This window comes from Pristis pectinata, chromosome 2, assembly GCF_009764475.1.
Source record: "Pristis pectinata isolate sPriPec2 chromosome 2, sPriPec2.1.pri, whole genome shotgun sequence".
Taxonomy (NCBI): Eukaryota; Metazoa; Chordata; class Chondrichthyes; order Rhinopristiformes; family Pristidae; genus Pristis; species Pristis pectinata.
Window position 1 is genome coordinate 98,923,177 of NC_067406.1, and position 26,692 is coordinate 98,949,868.

A 26,692-nucleotide genomic window follows, 5' to 3' on the forward strand; every position below is an offset into this window, starting at 1 on the left:
AAAAACTTGTCTTGCATGCTGATCGTACAGGTCAATTCATTACACAGTGCAGTTACATTGGGTTAGTACAAAGTACATTGATGTAGCACAGGTAAAAACAATAACAGTACAGAGTAAAGTTTCACAATAACTAAAAACTTACACTAAAGCAAATTAATGTAAGAAAAATTTATCTTCCTCTGGCTTCTCAATAAACAGACCAGTGAAATTAAGGGACCTGTACCAGCTCATCTCAAAAGTAGCCCTCTAGTTAAATCATGGTCAATGAATCATACAGCACAGAAGGTACCTTTAAATGGACTCTCCAAAGAGTTTCACTCACCTGTTCTTTCCCCATCAGCCTGCAAGGTTTACCTTTTTGAGCATGTATTATTTTGTGATAATTTAACAAGAGCAGTCAACTGAACCTAGGATCTTTTTTATCACTTTATAGCATATTTGAACTTTTCCAATAAATCTATGGACCATCTGATTCACCCGTAGCAGATCCCTCTTGTGCAAGCTCCACAGTTAGTAGATGGATCACTTCGTCATAGCATTAAAAAATCCAACTAAGGTTGCATGTCTGAAATAAAAATGTACAGAATAGGTGGGTATATTGGGAAGAGAAAGTATAGTACTTTGAAGGCATACTTGTGTTTCAAGTTGGGGAGAAATATCATGGGCAATCACATCCTGAATTTTGGAAAATCACTTTTAATAACCATGTGAAAATTGCCAATTTTGACTATTCTATTTTCCAAGCTGAAGGATTACAACATGAAAAGAGGAATTTAGAAGGAAGAGCTAATGGTATCCAGTAAGTAGGGCTGTCATAATGCAATAGACACCTTTACTTACATCTGGGATCTGAGTTCATACCCAGGACATATTGTTAAGGCAAAAATGAAAATTTTTCAGTGGAATTTTTTAGGTAGTTTTATCTCAATGCCTCATTGGCACCACCAGTTTACTATATAAGCACATAATTTAAAGATTAACTTAAAAGTAAACTGTTGGTGATGTGTGAAATTTATTTGCCAGACTAGTCAATGTAATTTTAGTTTATGTTTAATGGAATGCAAATATGACCCTATATCTAACCTTTTGACTTTTTCTATACCTGACTAGGGCTTGAGTGGTACTAGAGAAACAAAGGACTGCAGATGCTGGAATCTAGATGAAAAATACTATGATGCTGGAGGAACTCAGCAGGCCAGGCAGCATCCTTGGAGAAAAGCAGGCGGTCAACGTTTTGGGTCAGGACCCTTCTTCAGGACTGAAGATAGGAAAAGGGGAAGCCCAATATATAGGAGGGAAAAGCAAAGCAGTGATAGGTGGACAAAAGAGGGGAGGTGGGTTGGACACAAGGTGGTGATAGGTAGATGCAGGTAAGAGATACTGATGGGCAGGTGCGGGAGAGGAGGGGAGAGCTTATCCACTGGGGAATGGGTCAAAGGTAAGGAGAGCTCGCACCTGCATCTCTGACATTTCCCGCACCTCCGCTCTCACCCCCACCCCATAAAGACCCAACGGGGTAAGGTCCCCCCCTGTCCTCACATTTCGTCCCACCAGCCTACGTATCCAACACATCATTCTCTGCCACTTCTGTCATCTCCAACGGGACCCCACTACCAAGCATATTTTCCTCTCCCCACCCCTTTCTGCCTTTCACAGGGACCACTCTCTCCGCGACTCCCTACTTCACTCCACCTCTCCCCCACCTATCCCACTCCCACCTCGGGAACTTTCCAATGCCCCCGCCATAGGTGCAACACCTGGTCCTACACCACCTCCATCACCTCCATCACCTCCATCCAGGGACCTAAAAAGTCCTTTCAGGTGAGACAGGTATTTACCTGCACTTCCCTTAATATCATCTACTGCATTCGGTGCTCCAAGTATGGCCTCCTCTACATTGGTGAGACCAAATGCAGACTAGGTGACTGTTTCGCAGTACACCTGTGCTCTGTCCATAACCACGACCTGCATCTCCCTGTTGCCAGTCACTTCAACTCCCCTCCCACACTATCACTGATGTGTCAGTCCCCGGCCTCTTCCACTGCCAGGAGAAATCCAAATGCAAACTGAAGCAACAGCACCTCATTTTCCATCTTGGAACCTTGCAACCTAATGGCATGAACATTGAATTCTCCCACTTTAAGTAACCCCCACCCCCCCCCCCCAATGCTTCTTCTCTTTTTCCCTTTCCTAGCCTATCTCTTTTTTCTACCCTATTTTTTCCACTTTCTTTCCTTACCTTTGACCCATCCCCCGGTGGATCTGCTCTCCCCTCCTCCCCCGCACCTGCCTATCACTATTTCTTACCTGCATCTGCCTATCACCACCCTGTGCCCACCCCACCTCCCCTCTTTTGTCCACCTATCACTGCTCTGCTTTTCCCTCTTATACATTGGGCTTAACCATTTCCTATCTTCAGTCCTGAAGAAGGGTCCTGACCCAAAACATTGACGACCTGCTTTTCTCCATGGATACTGCCTGGCCTGCTGAGTTCCTCCAACATCATTGTGTTTTTCATCGATGAGTGATACTGTGTGCCGATAATGTCAAATCACAACAATAACAGCTCAGTGATGATCAAGAACATTGGCTTAAATTTCACTTTATGTGAATTTGTACCAGGAAGAAGGACTGCAGACTCAGTTGAACATTTCCCTGACCCTACCCCACAGTCCTCTGACTCTTAAAAATTAGAAATTCATTACAGAGGGTAGGGGATCATACAGTACTGACCTCAGTCTGTGCTGTTCATAAGATACCATGTTACTGGAACACTGAAGTTTTTGCACAACAATTTGTGATACGTACAGAGCTTGTTCAGAGGGAATAATCTTAAATTATAATAGTCCTGGCAGGGAACGTTGTCCACCAGCAGCATATATTCAAAATGAAATATGTACATTGCATATCAAGGTGTTGAGGGGAAAGGATGAATTCCCAATGATTGAAAGTAATCAACAGAAACATCATTTTGTAAAGCCATCGCTTTAAAGCCAAATGTTATGTGGCACCAAACTTGAGAGAGAACTGGTGCTGTCGCATATTTTAAAAATAAAAATACTCGTATTTATACAGTGCCTTTCATGATCTCAAGGCATCCCGAAATGCTTTGGAGCCAGTGACATGCTTTTTAAAATTTAGTAATTTTGGCAATATGGACATGATTCCACAAACAGCAATGTGCCACAAATGGATATTGCCACAACAGAAGAGACAGAATAACTGACTTAATTTCTCTCATGGGACATTGAGAATTTTGACAGGGATGGAATGCGTTTTATTGCTTAAGGTTCGAAGGAAAGGCAACATTTCCTCCATGATCTTTCAATTTGATCTTCCCTGCCTGGGTTACTTTGTTTGAGTTCCCTTCTTAGATTTCCGATGCTTGGGATTTCTCTTCCTCCAGAATCTCTCCACTCAGAATCTCTTTAATGCCTATGTGAATTGTGTGTGCTCAGTGAGCGCTTAACCTCTAATGAAGTCTATTGCAGTAGAATTTACAGACTAGTGCACAGGAACTCAAACGAGGTCGGAGTCATTTATTCAAAACTCCTCCTCGCAGACTCTCTCTGGAACATTTTATAAACAGCAATATAGTGCAAAGTGCAATCAGTCACATGACACAATCCTGAAAGGAATACAGCTTTAAAATAGCAATTATTGCTCCCCAACTGATACATAAATGTACTACACCTAGTCAACTCTCTTTCCAGTGAACCCTTTTCCCCAGTATTTCTTCCCTGGGATCCATATTCCCTGTTATTGCCCCTTCTCCCTGTAGTCATGTCCCACATATGAAATTAAAATGTCAAATTCTATTCCTCTAATCCTCTCAATTGCAAGGGATCGATTCCTGGTACGGCTTATGACAAATAGTCCCATCTAGCTGTTGCCCAGCTTCCCATCTGGCTGGCTGCTGAGTGGGAAAGCTACACAAGAAATTTAATTGAGGTTCAGTCATTAATTTCACTGGGGCTCCTGTGTCCCATGTCCCTGCCATTTTTAAGTTTCTTGGTCATCGATGGTTGCCCACAATCCCGATCCACCTCCTCATATACATTGGGACCACACAACAGATATGATGCTATGATGTGTACTTTTCGCTCCTATTTTCTTGCATATTTTTTAATTAAGATATTTAAGGTTTAACCTAGTGATAGGTTTTGAAAATGAGGTGTTGGAAAAGGTTTTGTGGTACTACCGCTGATCTGTTGCATTTGGTGGGGTATTTGTGTGTTTTAGATTCTATATATCAAGATTTTGTACAATATAAACAAGGCACAATGTCCTGCTTCTTCATATCCTTGTTTTTATTGTGACCATGCTAGATTCATAACAAGACAATAACTGATGTTTCTGATTAGTTTCCATGGCTACTATGTGGTTTGCACACTATGTCTATCTTTAACACTTCAGGAATGGGAGGAGACCATTTCCTGACCACCACCTCCTTTACTGTGAAGTCAGTGCAGCACCAGGTTAAAAATCATAAAATAGAACTGTTGTTTTATTGTTGGCTATCTGCTCCTTCTGATTTGGCTGGGGTGTGGCGTTGGGTAAACCGTGGAAGTTGTAATGACTTTGCCTTAGGAGGCTAATTTGCTGGAAATGTACAGCAGGTGCACTGCTGGCTGGTAGTTAGATGTTAAAAAAAATGACACCAGGTCAGAATATCCTTGAATAAAATTCCAATTTTATTGAAAGATATTCTGTTTTTATTGTAAGTAATTTATGATTGCAAAAAAAAAGATTTTTTCTTTTGGTACAATACAGTATTTGTTTTTCTTTTCCAGCGACATTTGTCTCCAGAGGAATTCTATCGGGTATTTGGCTTGACAATAGAAGAATTTAATCGACTTGCGTTATGGAAGAGAAATGACATGAAGAAAAAAGCACGGCTGTTTTAACTAGAAATGAATAGATAAATTTCAACAGGAAAATTCTTCCTTGGCAATCCTGCTAGGAAAAATAAATGTGTCTGCTCACAAGTGGAACATCTAATATGTTATATCATCAGCAGATGGATTTTGAGAACAGTTTTGAGAATATATGCAGGCCTTGAAGTTGTGTTTCTGCTAATCTTGCATGAAAAGCTAAGTATTGTAGCCATTAAGCTCTAAGCTTAGACAGTTATTTGCTAAAGACCTGTAAAAAATTGCCATCTAATTAAACTAAAGTGTAATAGAACTGTTTGAGAAAAGGGGGAAGAAAATGGGAAGTTCAGGATTTAATATACAAAGTGCATTTTATCCTGGCCAAAAAAATTCAAAAATCTTCCACCTGGCAATAATTTATTAACACCTCATTAATTGCTCCAGGTTCTTAAACAATGACTCTGGTACAATGGTATTTTATTGCTAATAGGCTAGTTGGTAGGGAGGATTCTCAAGATCAATTATAGAAATTAATATAGGTATAATTACTGCTTCTTGCTAATACCTGTGGAAAAATTGCTTGATGGGAAGCAGGAGAAAAAGCAAAGCTAATACTGCACTTTATTCATATATAGAAGCATATACTCAAGAGTCTAACACCATGTGCAATTATCTACATTAGTATTCATTAGTTCGTCACTAACATTTTTGCAAATGTGCAACATCTATAACACTCACAATAATAAATCTGCTGCAGTGAAATGGAGCAACACATTATGTCAGTGGTAGTTACATGTTAGCTGGTCATTGGTTAGAAGGCCCTTTGATAATCAGCCCAATCTTGGGCCCAGATGCTATTTACATCAAATGATAACTGGCATCACTGTGGTTTGATTTATTTTTACTTAACACTGGTGGAACATCCTGCCTTTAATTTGAAGTCGTCATTGAATAACCATACGTTTGAATGAAATATTGAGAAGGAAATTGTTCAGGATTATTTCCACCAATAAAAAATAACCTCAAAGTGATATTTCATTAACTACAAGGCTCTTAACTGCCCAAAACTGCAGGCAGAAACCACATGTGCCCATCTAGTTGGAAATATTCTAGTTATGATATTGAGTAAGGACAAACTAGAGATGTCCGTTACCTGTGGCTGAAGCAGCTGCCAAGCTGCCAGTGCAGATTAAAGCCCAATATCTGCTCCAGATCCTCACTGTAAAGTGGTTTATCCTGAGGCAGCCAACAAGAAGGACATGGGGGACAGTGAGATCAGGGGGACGCTGTTATGGTGGGGCACAGTGATATCGAGAAGGAGGCTGATCTGCAATTTACGTTGACATCATGGTCACCACAGACATGGTGGACCAAAGGGCCTGTTCCTGTGCTGTACTGTTCTGTGTTCTAACAGGAATTACTGTACTCAAAAAACTTGCAACATAGTAACCTACATGGCATCATTCTGCCAAAGTGCCATGAAAATGCCATTCATGCCACTCTGCACGTCAACATTCACATTCCTAATCTTGACCGCTGACCTTTTCCTTAATGACCCAATCTCCATTCTCAGTCCTGTGAGCCGCTACCTGCTGATACAGCTCACACCTCAGTCTCTCTCTCTCGACCTCTCCCTTACCCCAAGCTCTACAATCTTAGTCCTCACCAAGCTTAGCTTAGGCAGCCCCAGTATTCATTATACCACCTCAGCAGATTTGCCTTCACTGCCTATTAAATTCCCATCCCCCTCTTTTAAGACATCTTCTGTTAAAATATTTTATGTCACCCATTCTATTATCTCTCTGTGGTTGTTGATGTTTTATTTAATAACTCTTCTGCAAAGTCCCTAAGACTGTTTGCTTTGTTAAAGTTGTGACATAAATGCCAGTGCTGCATCTGCTTTCCGCACCTTAAGTAAGTCAATGGATACAGCCTCTCGTTGCAAAACAAGGACTGATTACCAAGCTAACAGAAAGTGGTCTCCAGATAACCTCTGTTGGAATCAGTCCAAATGTAGCTACCTTTTTATTTTGGGTTAAAGCTGATTGAGAGACCTTTGTATCTGATTATGTAATGTTGTATCTATGTTCTGTTTGATCTGGATGGGGTTGATTTTGGCAAGGTGTGCTTGAAATAGGAAATAGCTACATGTACCAATTCCAATACCTTTTACCAAAAAAAAATTTAGGATTTTTTTTTATTAATCAGTGGTGGGGAATAGGTGGCCCCAAACTTTACAGATTGCTGTGAAATGCTCAAAAACATTATCCCAACTGCAATAAAGTTTAGTCTGAATATTACTTAAGTTTCAAATCTGTGCAGATAATTAATACAGTTGGAAAACTGGATGCAGTTTATTGTCATATAAAAATAAGAACTGTTATACATCAGATTTCACAACCTACAATTTGGTGCAGAAAATATTGGATTTGTAATAAATCCATTATTTTGCATAGAAAGATGACCAGTCAATGATGGGCAGGGGTATGGGGTGGGGATTCATACAATTTTGCATAGGTAATGAGGAGTGTGGCCCATTGGCAATATATATTGGACACAGGCATATTGCCCATTATGTTCTTGTCATTAGGAGGCTCTTAGCTAGCAACATGGTGTTGTAAAATTACCTTTTTATAAGTGCTTTGAAATATATATATTTACAGGGCATATAAAAAAAACTAATGCAATACATGTGTGCAAGTTGCAGTGTGTTATTTCCATCTGCAACAAATTAAAGCAAGCAGATGCAAGAAACACTATAAACAAAAATCAAACACCAGCCAGGATCACAGAGCCATTTCCAGTTTGAGGTTTATCTATATTTTTAAACAGCTGTGTTCATAAACCTACATTACTTGAAAAATTATTTATTGAAGGTATTTATCCAAGTATTCAAAAATTCTCAGATGAACACTTTGTATTGATACTGATCAGCCTGTAGACTTATTCATGTAATCTGCAAGCATTTTGTTTTTGAGCAAATATGAGATTCAGATGCTTGAAGTTTTTAATTACGATGAATAGATGCTTTACAGCAAATATCCAGTCCCAACAATGCACCTGAGCAATTTTTAACATCTGCCATTAATTCAAGCCCAAACCACAATTTCGTTAGGCGGGGACACATTCACAGATTGACAGATTTGATGACCTTCGACATACCAGGCCAGGTCGTGCTCGATCCGAGATGCCATTGGATTCCTGCTGTAAAGTGGCAGCCGCTCTTAGCTGCTGCGGCACCTGCAGGGTAGACTGTGCTGGAGGCCATGACTCTGCAGCCTTTTTCCACGAGTGGCATCCCACCACCTGCAATGCACCATGTGGTTTAAGGCTTCATGTAATGTTTTAAAATAGCTCTGATACTTGGGGGTATTTTAAAACAAGTTAAAAGGACTTAAATAATTAAGAATATTTTAAAACTAACCGAAACAATACATTTATTTAAAATCCCTTAAACCATTGTAAATTAATTAAAAACATGCATATAAAGTGAAAATAAGAACATGAACAAAAAAATCTGACTCGCACTTGACCATTTTTAAATGAATGCCAACAACCCCATTCTAATCAGTGGGGTATCTGCCTTTAGCCCAGGCATCCCTGGGATGCTGCACATGAAATGCATCCTGCTTTTCAGTTGAGCAAGAATGCAAAACTCATGAGTGCAGCCGCAGGGCAAGAGGTCAGTTGTTCTGGTCTCTGGCGTGTTTCAATTTCTCAGCGTTGCAGTATACACAGAAGTCGCGCTGAACATCAAAGGGCGGACGGAAGGATGGTGGTTCCCCGTAGAACCGCTTTCAATATTGAAGCCCGACAGGATGCAAATTAGTCACCTTCATCTCGGCGGTAATCAGTGTGTGTGTATCATTCTCTCTGAGTCATTAAGATTGCTCATGCAATGGCAATTCATTTCTAAGGTTTGGTATTCAGTAATGGAACTGAAATAGTGGTTAAGTGATCTGTATTAGTACTTCAGATCCCTGCTTCTCTAATGTGCAAAAGTAATTAACACACTTCTTCAGAATGATCTAAAATTCATCATACGTACAAAGTAATATTCTAATACAAATATTTGTGGTAGATTTTTTAGTGAATTATAAATGTACTGCAAGGTGCATTTCCCTTGATGTAAGGTTGTGTCAGTTATTTTGGAATATATAAACAGTGGAATGTGTTTAGTTGTCAGCCATTTTCTTCTGCTGTATGTTGCTTAAGTTGGCTGATTTAAAAATTAGAAAGGAATATGAAGTAGAGATCTTCTTATAGTTAGCTAGGAATCAGTGAATATTTTGAAACTTACTTTGCAGTAGTCCCTTTCTAAGATTAATGAATGGTCAGGTGTGAGCTAAGTGAAGCACACTGCTTCCTCCTTCAGTGCCTCACACAAATTGTGGTGCAGTGCTTTTCAATGACAATCATTGCAATAAATAGAACATAGCACTGGACAGGCCATTCGGCCCACGATGTTGTGCCGATCTTGATGCCGATTTATACTATACTCGTCCTGTTTATCATCCATATCCCTCTATTCCTTTCATATTCATGTGTCTATCTAAAAGCCTCTAAACTCCACCAAACTGTTTGATTCCACTACTACCCCTGGTAACCTATTCCAGGCACCTTCCACTCTCTACATAAAAAACTTGCCCCTCACGTCGCCTTTAAAACTTCCCCTCCTCTAACCTTAAAAGATGTCCTCTGGTGTTTGATATTTCTACCCTGGGGAACAGATTCTGACTGTCTATCCTATCTATGTCTCTCATAATTTTAAAAACCTCTGTCAGGTCTCCCCTCAGCTTCCAACACTCTAAGGAGAACAACCCAAGCTTCTCCAACCTGTCCTTATAGTTCATACCCTGTAATCCAGGCAGCACCTTGGTAAGCCTCTTCTGCACCATTTCCACAGTCTCCACATCCTTCCTATAATGGAGCAACCAGAACTGCACACAATACTCCACGTGTGGTCTGACTAAAGTTATACATAGCTGCAGCACGACTTCCTTATTCTTATACTCAACACCCCTAACAATAAAGGCAAGCATGCCATATGCCTTCTTTACCACCTTATCTACTTGCATAGCCAGTGAACTATGGACCAGGATCCCAAGATCCCTCTGTACCTCAATGTTATTAAGGGGTCTACCATTAACTGTATACTTTCCCCTTTCATTTGACCTTCCACAGTGCAACACCTCACACTTGCCCAGATTAAACTCCATCTGCCACTTCTCTGCCCATGTCTGTAACTAATCTACATCCCACTGTATTCTTCAATAGCCCTTTACAATGTCCACAAGTTCACCAGTCTTGGTGTCATCTGCAAACTTGCTAATCCACCAATCTACATTTTTATCCAAATCATTGATATATCACAAACAGAGGTCCCAGCTCTGATCCTTGCAGAACACCACTGGCCACGGACCTCCAGCCAGAATAACAGACTTCCACCCCTACTCTCTGTCTTCTGTGGGCAAGCCAGTTCTGAATCCAAACTTGCAATTCACCCTGGATTCCATGCATCTCTATCTTCTGAATCAACCCACAGTAAGGGAGCTTGTCAAATGCCTAATCAAAGTCCATGTAGGTAACATCCACTGCCTTATGCTCATCAAGCACCTTGATCACCTCCTCAAAAATAAAGTTTGTAAGGTATGACCTGCCCCTCATACAGCCATGCTGACTGTTCCTAAGCAGGCCCTGCCTTTCCAAATGCACATAAATCCTATCCCTCAGTATCCTCTCTGTTAGCTTCTCTATCACTGATGTGAGGCTCACCGACCAAAAATTACCTGGATTATCCCTATTTCCCTTCTTGAACAAAGGCACAACATTTGCTACTGTCCATTCCTCTGGGCCCTCACCTGTTGCTACTGCCTTGCCTTACAAAACCCCAGTAATCTCCTCACTTGCTTCTTTCAATATTCTGGGATATTTGCTTCTTTGAATATTCTGGGATATATGCCTTCAGGCCCTGGGAACTTATCCACCTTAATGTTTTTCAGATGACCCAGCACTACGTCTTCCTTAATCTTAAAATGTCCCAGCGCATTAGCACGCCCCACTCTGTTTTCACTATCCTCTAATTTCTTCTCCTCGATAAATACCAATGCAAAGTACTCAATCAGTGACTCAGCCACTTGTTCTGACTCCAAGCACAAATCCCCTCCTTTATCCTTGAGTGGGCCTACCCTCTCCTTAGTTATACTCTTTTTCTTAATATAACCATTAAATGCCTTGGGATTCTCCTTGACCCTGCTCACCAAGGACATTTCATGGCCTCTTTTGGCCTTCCTAATCACCTGCTTGAGCACTTTCCTGCTATCTTTATATTCCACAAGGGCCCAGTCTGATTTTAGCTTCCTAAACATATGCTTCCTTTTCCTTCCTGACCATATTTAGGACCTCTTGGGTCATCCAAGGTTCACTTACCGTACCATCCTTGTCCTCCCTCCTTACCAGAATATGCCAATCCTGAACTCTGATCAGCTGGTCTTTAAACAACTCCCACATGTCAGACATTGCCTTGTCTGACAGCAGCTGCTCCCAATCAATGGCCCTTAGCTCCTGTTTTATCCTGTCATAATTCCCCCCCCCCAATTTAGTACACTCCTGCAAGATCAATTTTATCCTTACTCCCTTACTCATAACTATCTTAAAACATAATGAGTTATGTTCACTATCCCCAAAATGTTCACCCACTATCAGGTCTGTCACCTGGCCTGGCTCATTTCCCTAAACCAGGTCCAGTATGTTCTCTAGTTGGACTCTCCACTTACTGTTTCAAAAAACCCTCTTGTAATTGTGTTTACCTTTGCAATCCTAAGACTACTTGATAGGAGCTTCAGTGTGCAGCAATATTTTAAATGCTGTACAAATAGTTCACAACAAATATAGTCTGATTTTTATCAACCCAGTATTTGCAAATTTTAGCCCAATTGATGAAAATCTGCATGCACTATCATATAAAACTATAAAATGTGACAGAGTGTCCTGAGTGGCTATTACTTTCCCCTATGAAGGTTTCTGCCATTTGTATGGTGTATCCTTATACTGCAGAGACATGTGAACTCATTACAGTAAAATGACAGGCATCAACTTGTCTTAGCAATCCATAGCTGTGTCTTGAGCCTCTCACGTGCTGTATTGTTCTCATCTGATATTTAACATTGTTTATTGCTCAGTTATTTGAGAATTTCTGCACTTCAGATGCATGCTTAAGTTTCCCTTGTTGTGAGCAAATGTCAGAAGTGTGTTTGTTTATGGAAGTATTGAAAACATGGCGGTCATATTCACTTCTTAAAAGCAGGCAGTTGGGTCTTGCTTCTGAATTCAAATGGAACCCTGCCAGCTTTGAAGAATATTAAATGAACAGAGCTAGAGCAATCAGCAGAATAATTTTGTCTGCCAGATGTTGTAATGACTTACTACTGTTGAAATAGGGCATGTCAACACAGTTAGCACTTGAAAGTTAGCAACTGAAGATTAGAGAAATACTTCTAATATCTAAGCAGTGCCTTATATTTTTAAACCAAAAATCCTTTAATTTTTAACTGAAGATTTGGAATGGATTTTCCACCAACAAAAGTTTAAAGGGTAAAATAGAATCATATTTATTCAAGAGAGATTGCCAAAGGCATCACTTATCTAACTAAATGGCTTAGCCATTTCAGTAATTAGTTATGAGTCAAATACATCATGGTGGATCTGGAGTTGCACAAAGCCAAACACTTATATTTCCTTCTCAGAAGGACATCAGTGAAACAGAAGGGTGGCATCATGGCACAATAGTTAGTGCTACTGCCACGAAGTTTCAGCAACCCAGGTTTGATGCTGGTTTCTGATACTGTCTGCAGTGTTGCATATTCTCCCTGTAACCATGTGGATTTCCCCAGGTGCTCTGACTTCCTCCCATATTCCAAAGACTTGCTAATTCCAAAGATTTGTTAATTGTCTTTTGTAACTTGCCCCGAATGTAGGTGGGTGGCAGGAGAATTTGGGTGGAATTGATGGACATGTGAGCGAATCTATGGTTCAGGGAAATACGTAGAGGAATGAGGCTGATGGGGATGCTCAGGGAACTGGCATAGACTCGATGGGCTGAAATGCTTCCTTCCTATGTTATGAGAAAAAAGGGGGTGTGATCATTCGTTGTTTCACGGTCATTTTTACTAATATCATTATAATCAGATTTATTCTACATTTATTCAACCAGATGTCATGATGAGATTGGAATTCATATCCCTGGTTTATTAGTTGAGATTTCTGGATTAATAGTCCAGTAATTTAACATCTCTGCCACTGTATCCAGAAGTGACCAAGTATTTGGCTTTTGTGATTGCACAGCAGTTTACTGTGAGGTTTTGTGGAAGGTGCATATGAAGGGCATGGATTTTCTCACTGCCCAAAACAGGCCACATTTGTAATGTATCTTTTGTGCCACTGGTACAAAATGAGCATTGGGTAAAATGAGCAAGCTGGTTAAAGGAAAAAGTTGATTGAAGAGGATCAGCCAGGTGCTGAGCATAGGTTGGTGACTAGCCCTGACATTTTTGTGGATGTAGGAAAAGCACGTTTATTCATTTATACCTGAACAATGACAGACCTGATTTGTACATAGACAGCCCCAGACATAAAATGTGCAGGTTATCTTCACAAATGTGGCATCCTTCAGATGGTAGGAAAGTCCATTTTTAACTGTTGGCCACCTCTCTTTCTGGTGCAAATGGACAGCAAACAATTGAAAACTACCATAAAATTTTAACACTTTTCATTAATTTGTTTAGATTATACATATTAGTTCTTTCCCAGGATATGGGCACTGCTTGCTAGGTTGACTTTCAAAGTCCAACTCTTGTTATTATGAAATGATGGTGCTATTTCTTCTGAGCAGTTTGACTTAAATGGTTTACTTAACCACCTCAGAAGGAAGTTAAGAACCAATTGTGTTTTCTGAAGATTTGAGTCACATATTAGCCTAACAGGTTAAGGGTAAATTATTTTCTGAGGGATATTAGTGACCCAGTTTGGGTTTTTATAATCAACAGCCTCATGGCACTTCTAGTTTAAATTAAGTTTGAATTCCTAAACTCCCATAATGGAAGTTTGACATGTTTTCTGAATTACTAGGGCACAAATACATTCACTAGCATATTCCTATAACTGTCCTTAATGTTCTACTTTTACCAGAAATTCAGCAGAGTGCAATGTCAGGTAAATGGAACCATGATTGTTCCAATTTCGAACACCAAATTTTATGGTTAACTCTTTCTAACATTTCCCCATGTTTAAGGTAAGGAACTCTATATTTTAATATTGGTTAAGAACTCAAAGCATTCTTCTAGTGATGTCCCAGTGTAAGAACGTAAAACTGGAATAGGCTAAATGGCTCTTGAGCTTGCTCTGCCAATTTGTAAGATTTTGTGCCTCAAATCCACTTTCCCAACTGATCTCCTCATCCTCTGATTGCCTTAGCATCTAAAATTCTAGTTATCTCAGGATCGAATATACTCAACTACTGAGCATCCACACCTCTTTGAGATAAATAATTCCAAAACTTTGCAACCGTCTGCATAAAAGTTCTCCTTATCTCAGCCCTGAATGGTCAAACCCTTCACATAAGACTGTGCCCCAATTTCTACTGTCTCCAGCTAGAAGATGGAGTTTCTTAGCATCCACCTTGTCATTCCCTGTCAGAACCTTTGTATTGGCCAATTTTATTCAATCCCTTCTCAGGGGAGAACATCCTGTTCCCATTAACCAGTCTGTTGAAGTTGTGCTGCACTGACTTCAAGGCAAATATATCCTCCTTTAGTTAAGCAGACCAAAACTGCACACAGTAGTGCAATTGAACTATCACCAAATCCCTGTACAATCTCAGTAAGCACACAACATACCATTTGCTCTCCTAATTGCTTGCTATGCCTGTATGTTTGTTTTCTGCCTACCATAAACAAGTATAGCATACTAGGACTCTGGTTCCCGTGCTTCCTTTCCACTTACCCAGGCCCTGGTTCCTGCGCTCCCTTTCAAATCACAGGATCCTCAGTTCCTGTTCTTCCTTTCGAATGGAAAATGTATTATCATATTGTGCAACATCTGGAAGAAGTGAATTAAAAGAGTGTTGAGGTATTTGTAGAAATAACATCCAATAGTCTGAAAAATCTGCCAATGTCCTGAGAGTGCCAGATTATCGGAGTTTTACTGTGTTTAGAAGAAGTACTCAACTCTGTACTTCCTTGTGGCTGAGCTAAGAATTAAGATTGTGATGGATCCTGCAATATTTGTTGTATTCTGATACACAATCAGGCTCCACCTATTAACATACTCCTGGTCACCTCTACCTACATTATAATGTTCAAAAGTGTACTAGTAGTCATAATGATTTTGAAGTGCAATGGGACAGCTGGTTGTTTTAGTTCATTCAATGGCAAGATTGATCAGATCACATAGATCAGAGTATCAAGGGTATAAATCAAAGTTTGAAGACTCCTATCCCTTCAAGGCATCAAGGGAACTGGGATCCTCCCAGATCAGGAATTGTTGAACCTCAGGTCTCATTCAGGGCCCAGCTTCGGGATGGTGTGGGTCTTATCAAGTGAAGTTCATTAAAGGGGATGAACGTGAGTACCTCTGGAACCTAAGGTTGAAAAGAAGCCTGAAAGCATGATACTTAGGAGTGCATTTTTGAAATGTACAGATATCTTTGAAGATTACAAGTTAACTTGGAAAAAAAACTATCAAAAAGCTTTTGGAGCTTTTTAACAGAATTTGCAAGTTATGTTAATTTTTCTATATCACTGGTCAGGCCTTACCTGGCTTAGCTTGTCCATTTCCACACAGTACAATTCAGGAGAAAGGTACTGTCTTGGGAAAGGTGTAAGGAGATTTACCAGAATGATGCCCAGGATGAGAGAGAAATTCATTATGTGGAGAGACTCAAGAAGGTAGGAATTGAACTAGAGGAGGCTAGAAGAAGATGTAAGAGTGTACAAATTCTGAAGGACTTTGATAAATTTGCTGGAGACAAGCTGTTTCTATTGCTAAGCTAACAGTGATCAGAGGACACAAATATCAGATAACTGAAAGAAAACTTCATGGGAAATAGGGATGTGGTTATTGTCAGTATTGCTATGAGCTGGAATCCATTTCCACAGCAGAAATGGATTCAATACTAAGTTTCCAACAGAAGTGGATATGTACTTAAAAAGAAGAAATATGCTTCTCTATGGGCGTAGAATTGTCGAGTGGGACCAAGTGAACAGTTGTTTCGTGTGCTGAGCTAAATGGTCTTGCTATAACTCTGTTGATTATCTTTGTGAAATCTTTTACCGGTAAGGCCTGCTTCTGCTCCTTTGCTAGGACTGGGGTTGTGTAGTAGGATGGTGAGGGGCTGAATGGGTAAATTCTCTTTCTAAAGCTGCTATTCATCCAGGATGTGCTACCAAAAAGCCAAAGACGCCACTAGTCATGGTCTTTTTCTTTAATCTTGTAACCCATAGGGGAGGTCGATTGGCGGGTTAGCAGTGAAGGTCTTGTTGGGGCACTCATGATGGCACTTGCACCATCTCCAGATTTTCTCTTGCATTTTTCCTTTTGAACTTTGACTAAGTTACATTTAACATAAATTGGTTAAATAAACACAAAGCAATCCAAACAGCAGCCTTTCTTATTTTTCTTCACCATCACTCAACATACAACAATTTGTTAGTTCTATTAGTAGAAATAATACATTCATTCATGATACTGCATTCAAATTACAGGCTCTGGATTGAATTCTAAAGATCCTTTTAATTTCGTGAACAATATTATGTTGAAATAATTGCCTTTCCATTGCATTAAATTTTCCAAGGCTTATGTTATTTTTATTTATAAAGATATTTTCAACTTACATGTGCACAAGATTTAAGACAGTTTACCAAAAGAAATTGTATACTTCTTATTTCCTAGTGTTCATTCAAAGATTAACCTCTTCATACTTTGCATAGACACTTGTGATATTTAATATACAGTAACTTTAACAGATTTATTTTAATAAATGCCAAATTTCACCTCAAAGAAAATGTTTTAGTTTAATACAGTTTAAAAGTAATGTGTAACTTTCATACCACTGTCATGGAAGTAAATGAAAAATGGGGAGAAAACTTAAAAGATAAACTGGAAAAATATAAGTCGCATTAGAACATAAATAAATAGCTTTGCAGGACAATGAGCCCTTCATTGGGCAATTTAGCACACTTTTATGCTGTATGTCAAACAAAACACATACAATTCTCTTTCATGCCAAACCTGACTTTTCATGACATTACTAAAAAAGATTCAGAAACATTCTAAGAAACCATTGAATGGGTAGAAGGCATGCAGAACTGTTTAGTTAGCCTTAACCGCTAATGCATGTAGAGCTTGTCACTGTTTTATTTCCCATGAATGCAACGTCATTGAATCAAACATAGCTTATGTACAAAATCTAGCCAGCAGCCTAGTAGAAAATGGGTGCTGCAGGCATTGGACACTAGTAAGACAAGAGCAACATTTCACTGACAACTATCCTGTACTGGTAACATATCGTCATTGACTATTATTTTTGACATGGGAGTTATCAATATTCTGTTTATAGGCAAATGACCTGCGGGTATGTCTGAAGTCATTTATCATAGTATCTGCTGATTAATGTTATTATGCGTTGTGACTTTGAATTTGTATGCAGACTTTATCACAATTTATAGTGGCACTAATCAAATGGGCAACACTGATGTGAAATAGGTCATAGCTGTCATTCTAACCAGCCAGCAAGGCTGCATGAAATGAACAGCTTCATACAAAAGCTCAATGATAAAATGTTAATATTTACATATTCTTTGTTTCCCTAGTTGTCCTTTTTATAACAGCAATGTCTGATAGATTGTATTTGCTACCAGATTATTTCACTGTTATGTAATTGATATAAAAACTGCTATCGCACTAACCAGGATGTATTGTGAGAGAAAAGCTCTGCTTTAACGTAACTGTTCTAGTGTTGACATTATCAATCCTTGCTTCAGATGTAACGAAATATAAAGTTTCTACTATATATCAAATACAATTTCATGCTATTTAACTGCTCATTACTTTGATCCACATGTATCATAATTTTGGTTAGTAACTATTATTTCTAAAAAAATTGGTGTGATTTGGTGATGTTGCACTCCAAGCAGGGATTGTAACCTAAGGAAATCACACGCCCACGTGCCATGTTTTCCAGGCCACATCACTAATCACCTTGTCTGTAATTAATACATGTCTGTGTAGCCGTGCACACATGCTTTATTGTGTTTTGTTTGCTTTTTGAAGTTTGGTTCCTTTTAAGCTGAACATAACGTACCTTGTTTATTATTTAATAAACCATTAAATCCTCAAGAATGTCGATTTGCTTCTTTTTATGGTTAGTTGTCGATGAGGGAAGGGAAATGCTGACTGTCGGTGGGAATTCAGAATGAGCTGAATGTTACTGGGAAATGCCAGCAATTTCAGTTCTTCATCAGCTGTGCACCTGAACACAGAAGTCCTGAACTTGTTCGCAAATTCCTACCAGCCAATCAGTGGTATACTCCATGGACTGGCTCTGCATGAAGTCCAACTAAGGCAGCACAAATTTTCTGATATTTCCCCAAAACTTACATTGGGGAATGGTAAAACCTGGTAAAAGTCCACAAACTTAGTCCTTTCAATTGAGATTTTGCAGCTGGAATGAAAGTAATGTGAGTTACCATGGGTAGTTATTTGTGTTTGCTGTAACGTTTTGGTTATTTAAAGGTAGGTCAGCTGATTTTATATTTATTTATATTTTTCTAATAATTTTAAGATTTTTATATTGATCATTTACTTTTAACAATTTTGAGGTCAGGATCATTCAGACACATTGAAGAAACTTTGAGAGAGCTCAGCTTGGCTTTGACAGACCACAAATCTGGGATGTGGTCTTACCATCAGTCAAAAGTTTTCTCAGCAGGTTCCTGGGCAAGGCATTCCCTGGCCCACCCATATGATGTGCATCCTACAATGCCATGATGCCAAACATTGCCTTGCCTACCAGGGTCAGGATGTCTTATCCATCGGCAAATTCAGCCTTACGGATCCTAAGTTGATAATAAGTCAAAGGAGGGTCTTAGGAGCAGTAAAATATGGGAGCAATAAGTGCTGGCAGCAGGATATGACCAGAAAAAACTGGGGCATGTTTGTAGATAAAACAGAATCAGGAAAATAAAAAAAACTACTGGAAGAAGTAAGTATACGACTGGCCAGAGATCAGCCAAAGCTTTTGAGTATAAAAGTAAAATAGCCAATAAAAACAAAGGGGAATAAATTTGTTGTTAATAGTAAGTACTAAAGTGTGCAAGAAAATCTATTGTATTCACCACTGTGCACTCAGATCCATCAATTTCAACCAGCAGCTGATATTTTCATGTGTTTAGCACAAGCAATGAAAGACAAATACTTCCCACAAAAAGCAGATGGTAAAAACAACTTCAACTGTACTACAGTGTACACAGTATTCAAAACAAAGTGGATGGACCTGAGGCAGTAATTTTCAAAGGATCCAGATGGCCAGGAATGCACTCTGTCTGGAGACTTGAGAAATTTGGGAAGAAAAAAGAAACACCACTATAAACCGAGAAAATAAACTAAATGAGGTAGAAGAGCAAAGAGATCCAAGAAAACGGGTGAGTAAATGATGGCAGGTGAGCTAAGACAGCAATACAGAATTCAAATAAGTGAAGTTATGTTAATCTTGTATGGGACCCTGATTAAGCATTCTTATGCTTTACACAGACTAATCTCCCCTCCATAAAAAGGACCGGTGTCTCCCCCTATTTACCTATGTTTACAATGGGCCAGTAATTAAATTACCATCAGCTGTGCAAAAGCCCAGACACGGGATTTTTAGTAAATGACAAGGAAACAAAATTCCTTATCCCAAGGTAAAATACCTTAAAATGAGGTTAATACATCACAGAAATCTTAATATAACAGCTGATATCAGGATACCCTTCCCGTTCTCTCTATTCCTCTGTCCTATGTGCTGAATCCTACGTCTAATAACAATATCCTGAGGGACAATTTGCTGACAATCCATGACTTCCAGTGACTGCAAAGATCACCTTGACTGCAGTGCTTTCATGAATGAGAGATCTCACCTTTAAAGTAAAAGTCCACTGTAACAAGCAATTGTAATTGTAGCTTTTCCTTTGATCTAATATTGTTTCATATTATCCCTTACCTGATGACCTCAGCAAATAGTATTTAAGCCTTCTTCCTCTTTTCTGTCCTGTCCTGCCCTTTCCCATATCCATAATGACCATGAAATTACCATATGCATCTGCCCTTGACAGTATTGACCATAACATTGGCCTTGTCAAGGCAAAGTTCCTCTGTCTTGCTAAACTAGGTCTCCATGAGGCACTGTGGGCCATTAGAAGCAGCAGAACTGTGATCCACCACAATCTGTAATCTCATGATTCAGCATATCCTTCACTCAACCCCCATTACAATGAAGCTAATGGGTCAACTCTGGTTTAGTTCAGAATTCAGAAGGTTATGTTAGGACAAGGCAGCCCACTTGATTGACAATCCCTCCACCACTAATGCATGTTGTATGTAGCATGTACAAAATTCATCACAGTCGTTTACCAAACATACTCCAACACCGCCTTCCAAAGCCACAACTTCTACTATCATGAAAGACAAGGACAACAGGCACATGAGATCACCATCTGCAAGTTCCCTTCCAAACTGTACACCACCCTGACCTGAAAGTATATCACTGGTCCACCATCATTGCTGTGTTTAAAACCTGGAACTCCCTAGCTCTGTGGGAGTACCTTCACCAAAGGACTCCACGAGTTTGAGAAGGCAGTTTACCCACACCTTCCCAATAGTAATTAAGGATGGGCAATAAATGCTGGTCTTGCCAGTGATGACAACACATCATCCCATTTTATTTGAGACTGTTGATTAAGGGCTGAAGACACAGCAGTTCCAGGTTCCACCGAGGTGGCAGGCCCTGCCAGAATGGTGCCACATTTCTTCTCTATTGAAGCCAAAGAGTCCTGAATCCACAGTATTCTGGCAAAAAAATACATTCTGAGGCATAAATACGACTACCATGTATGTGAATGCTGACAAAAGATCATTGACTTGAAATTTTAACTCGTTTTCTGTCTCCTACTATCTCATTCTGCAGAATATTTTCTGATTTTTTTCTGTTTTTATTTCAGATTTCCAGCATCTCCATTATTTTGCCTTCACAACCACATTTCTTTTAAGTGAAGATATAGGACTAAAGTTATATTAGTGTTAGAGATAGTGGATTCCAAATAAGTTTATATCTTTATTAGTCACATGTACATCGAAATACAGCTTTGCATAGAGTGTTCTGTGGGCAGCCCGCAAGTGTCGCCACGCTTCTGGCACCGACGTATCATGCCCACAACTTCCTAACCTGTATGTCTTTGGAATGTGGGAGGAAACTGGAGCACCCGGAGGAAACCCACGCAGAATGTACAAACTCCCTACAGACAGTGGCAGGAATTGAACCTGGGTCACTGGCACTGTAATAGCGTTACGCTAACCGCTACATTACTGTGCCTGCTTTAGTTTCTAGTACACAGTATCACTTTATTAACTTCGACTGCAATAAGAATACTAGGAAGAACAAATTTCTATCAGCAAACTCAAGAACATTGCAAAAACCACATGCAGTTTGTTTAATCATGGACTTATTTATCTTCCGAGAAGATGCACTATTGAATTTCTTCACACTCAGAGGTATGTGAGCAGTTACAGTGTGCCTGCCTTTAAGTCAGATTGTAGATTCAAGCACAGGAGGACTTGAGCACATATGCCATTGCAGATGCCACCTTTCCCATGTGAAGTTCCGTCTGCCCTTTCCAACAGTCTCTCACTGGCATTGGCAAAAGACTTTTCCAACTGACCTTACTAATACTTTTAAATATGCAAAATGAAAATCCCGTTTTCCCCTTTGTATTGAGGTTGCACGATAAGCTGAAACCTCAATACAAATGATTACTGCAACTTCTCAACTTAGATAATGGTAGATTGTCACAGAATAAGAAATTCTGATTGGTCACCTTTCACTACATTCCCCAGTGTGAATCTTGTACAGTCAGCAGTAGTTCGATGTCTGCCATTGTAAATATGGACGGGCTTAGAGGACATTAGGTTCCTAAATCCTTCAACCCTTCCAGACCAGCTGTGGTACAAAAGAATCAATCTAAAATCTAGGGAATTCGGTAATTCAAGATCGATACGTTCAGTAGCTATCTCTAGCTGCAGCCGATCAAGGAAGGTGCACCAGTGTCTTTACTTTCTTCAGAAGCTAAGGAAGTTCGGCTTATCACTGAACACTCTAACCAACCTCTACAGATGTACTGTTTAAAGTATTCTGACATTGATTTCTCTAACTTCCAGTAATCACTCCCCTCTGTCCCTTCCCTTTTTTCCCCCTTTTTTCCCCTGATCCCCCATCACTCCATCTCTGTCCTCTCCCCCACCCTCTCCCTGTCCATCTACCCGTTACCCACTGTAGTATGAAAGGCCAGGGGTCAGATGACAGTGACAACACTACTGATCCCCATGGTCAGATGATAGCATTGCCTATCAGGTCGGAAGCTATACCACTGTCAATCAGGGGTCCGGCTCCGCTCCACCCATTAAAGAGCACACCTGAGGATTAGCTCATAACCCACCCTTGTTCTTGACCCTGAATCATTGGCTTGCTTCACCTGAGCGGGTTCCACCCTGCTACAGCCCTATAAAAGATGGTACACGTGGGCTCTCTTCCTCTTTTCTGATTGCTGCTGGGGTTGAGACCACAAGTGAGAGGGTGCACTTCCACAGGGGTCTAGGACCGTCCTGAGTAGATTCCCAGCAGCGTAGAGCCATTGTTTGTCCCGATTCAGGGGGTCCAGATAACGTATTTGTTCGTTCCCTGATAGTTTATACTAGTTCGTTGTGTGTGTGTGTGTGTGTGTGTGTGTGTGTGTGTGTGTGTGTGTGTGTGTGTGTGTGTGTGTGTGGGTGTGTGTGTGTGTGTGTGTGTGGGTGTGCACTTCACCCGTTGCGACTTCCCCCACATTTCGTGATCTCCTGCTCGAGAGTGTGCGAGGGTGCATCTGTTCCTTCACATTCTGTTCCCGCGTTGGTCTTTGTGAATAAAATCCTCCTTTTAAAGCACAAAGACTGTGTGTCCAGATACCTTTTATCTTTAAGATACCAAAAGAACCTTTCTCATAACACCCACACACTCCTCTCACCAGTTCCCCTCCTCACATCCTTCCTTTTATTTCATGGTCCACTGCCCTATCCTATCAGATTCCATCTTCTTCAGCTCTTTGTCATTTCCACCTATCATCTCCCAGTTTTTTTACATTCCCACTCTCTTTGCTCCCTCACCTGCCTATCAGTCGCCTCACCTGGATCCACCTATCACTCGTCAGCTTTTGCTCCACCCCATCCCTCTTCCTTTTTATGCTATCTCCGCTCTTTCTTTCCAGTCCTGATGAAGGGTCTTGGCCCAAAACATTGACTGTTCATTTCCCTTCATAGATGCTGCCTGACCCACTGAGTTCCTCCAGCTCCTTTGTGTGTTGCTGACTGATTACATCATTGCCTATTTGCCATCTGGGACCCACTTTGCCTCACAGAACACTTGTCGAATGGATGGGTGTGGCAGCTTGTTCAACCCTTTCCATTCACAAGAAGTAAATGTGCGTAGCTGGGTTTCAAAGGTGGTAAGTCTAGTCAATGGATTGAGTCCAGGACAATCGACCCATTATAATTTCTCCTGCCTTTGGTTACATGGGGCCCTTGTTTACTTTTAACCATTGCTTTCTTTCTGCAATATTTTTTAAGTCTGTTGCTAATTTTCTTATAGTTTAGTTTCTATTTCTTTGTCTTTTTTCAGTAACCTTTTGTTAAATTCTAAAATCTTCCCAAATCTCGGGATTGCTAGACTTCTGAGCCCTTTCCTTTAATCTAATAAATATTTAACTTCTCAGGTTATTCACGAATGATCCATATGTTTTGCAGATTTTTTTTATTTCTGTGAGTAATGTGTATTCTTTGTGAATAATGAGTAATTCCTTTGTTGGTTGGCAGACCCTCAGGCTGACTATGACTCTTGTGGTTTCTGAGATGGTTGATGAGATCAATGTGAGAACCGCAGGCTCTGCCACAGGTGGAACAGGAGATGCTTCATGCCGCAGGCAGGTGGGTAGTTGGGATGTGGTTTGCTCTCTCCACCACCTCACTGTCGAAGGCACCTTATGTTACTTTGCTGATGACTGAGAGTAGACTGATTAGTCTGATGGGATTTGTCCTGCTTTCAGGGTAACTTTCCATATTGTTGGGCAGATGCCAGTGCTGCAACCGTACAGGATCAGCTTGGCAAGAGGTGCAGCTATTTCTGAAGTGTTCCTGTTCAGTGCTACAATTGCAATATTGTCAGGTCACATATTACCTTTGTTATCTCCAGTGCTTTCAGCCATTTCTTGATATCATTTACAATGAAATAAATTGGTTGAAGACTGAATTTTCTGATGGTTGGGATCTTGGGTGGAAGCCAAAATGGGTCAATTATTCAGCACTTCTGGCTGAAAATGTTTGTCATTGCTTCAGCCTTGTCTTTAGTGCTCACGTATCTTGAAAGCCCCTCCTCCTGTGAGCTGTTTAGTTGTCACCATCATTCACAACTAGATAACTGAAGATCTTTGGCCTGCTCCGTTGGTTCTGGGATTGCTTAGCTCTGAATATAATATGTTATTTTTCCTGCTTAAATTGCTGTGCTGAAGCTTTACCGGGTTGTCATCTCATTCTCAGTATGATTGCTGCTCCTGACATACCCTCCTGCAGTCCTCAGTCATCCATGGTTGATATCTGGCTTGATAGTGACGATGGAGTGAGGTATATGTTGAACAATGAAGCTCCAGATTGTGGCTGGAGGCAGTTTTGCAGTGTAGAGTGCCTCTTGAATAACCAGTTTTGAGCTCCTGGATCTATTCCCTTGGATCTATTTCCCATTTAGCACCATGGTAGTGTAACACAATACAATGGAGGGTGATCTCAGTGTGAAGATGGGACTATTGTCATAAGGATTGTGTTAGTTACTGCTATTGATGCTGTCATGGATCTGGCACGGGTATATTAGTGAGTTGAAGGTCAAGAACATTTATCCTCATGTTGGTTCACTCACTATCTGCCACAGTCACGATCAGGCAATAATGTCCTTTAGGACTCAGCCAACTCATTCTGTAATGGTGCTACTGAGCCATTCTTGGTGACAGTCGTTGAAGTCCCCACCTAGAGTACCTACTACTTCAGTGCTTCTTCCAAGTGTGCAATATGAAGGAGCACTGTTTCATCAGCTGAGAGAAGATGCTAGGTGGTAATCAAGAGGAGATTTCCTTGCCCATTTTTGACCTGATGCACATCTGATGTCCAGGACTCACGGGGGTCCAGAGTCAATGTTGAAGACTCTAAGCACAGCTCTGTCCCATTTGTATACCACAATGTTCTCTGATTTTATTATTTTTTTCTACTTCAATGATCCAACTGAGCATTCTCTCATTTGCTCAGTCACTTCAGAGGTCATATTGCTGTAGGTCTGGAGCCATATTTAAGCTAGACTGATATGATGTCAGATTTCCTACCCTGAAGGGCATGTGAACCTTTCTCTTCTTCTTAGGCAGTTCCTTGAGGATAAGGATGAGTTACATGCACTTTGTTTTACATGTTCTGAGTTGGCTGATGATACAAATGTAAAAACCATGGACTCTGCCACTGCTGAGGAAGTAGGCACTTGATGGTGCAGGTGGGTGGGTTTGGGAGGTGATGCGGTCCTTCCATTATTCACGCAAGGCTTCTCTGAGAACCTGACAAAGGGACTCCAGGTTCTCTATACCATGCCAGATTCTCGTTCTCTATTTAGAGCAATCATGGGCCAAGGATTTGTTGTGATATTACATTTTTTTCATATAGAGGCTTTGAGAACAATCTTGCCCCTTTCATGTCTGTCGTCAGATATGTGAACAACGTAGCCCATCTATTGAAGCCAACTTAATCTAATTGGAGCTTCAACACTAGGGATATTTGCCTGATGTTGATGTTAGTTTGCTTTTTCTGGTGGAATTTGCAGAGACAGTGTTGGCAGTATCTCTTCAGTGTTTTGAGGCAGTAAGTTCATACCTGAAGCATACAGGAGCCAAGGAATCACTGCCGTCCCATGAACTATAGGGCTTGTGCCTGTTTTTTGATATTTGAATTTTTTTCCTCAGATGGCTGAAGAATGTTCTGATTCTCAGAAGGTATTACTGAGCTGAATCATTGATGTCAGTCTTTGTTGAGGGTCACTCACAAGAAATGGAAAGTGGTCCATGTCTTGCAGGGTTTTATTGTGGACCTTTTGTTGTCAGGGGCAGTGTTGCATAGTGGGAGGTGAGCTGGTAGAGGACCTTTCTTTTATGGGTATTTTAAGTGTAAGGTCTATTCTCTTGTATGCTTTACAAACAAGTGAATGACTTGGAGCTCGACTTTGAACATACAGATAATCCTGCCACTTGATCTGAGGTTGCAGTGACATTGGTCCTGGAGTGGAGGTGATGTAGGTTGAAGAAATTCACATTTGTCCTGTAGATCTGCTCCACCGCATTCAAAAGCTTGCTAGCAGCCATTGTAAGACAGAGATGAATTCTGCAGGTAGACAAATTTGAAAAGATGGTTCACAGTGTTGTGGACTTTAGGAAGGGGAAGTTGGGAGAACACACACC

The 26,692-nt window shown here is 40.3% G+C and overlaps 1 protein-coding gene across 1 annotated transcript in view; it reads left to right on the forward strand.

Annotated features, from left to right (window-relative positions):
- ablim2 (actin binding LIM protein family, member 2) overlaps positions 1 to 18,269 on the forward strand; it is a 257,969-nt gene extending 239,700 nt beyond the window's left edge. The window contains exon 22 of the mRNA XM_052036314.1: positions 4,794 to 18,269. Within this exon, the coding sequence (XP_051892274.1) occupies positions 4,794 to 4,907 (114 nt within the window). The 3' untranslated portion in view covers positions 4,908 to 18,269. The remainder of the gene's footprint in view (positions 1 to 4,793) is intronic.
- The last annotated feature ends 8,423 nt before the right edge of the window (positions 18,270 to 26,692 follow it).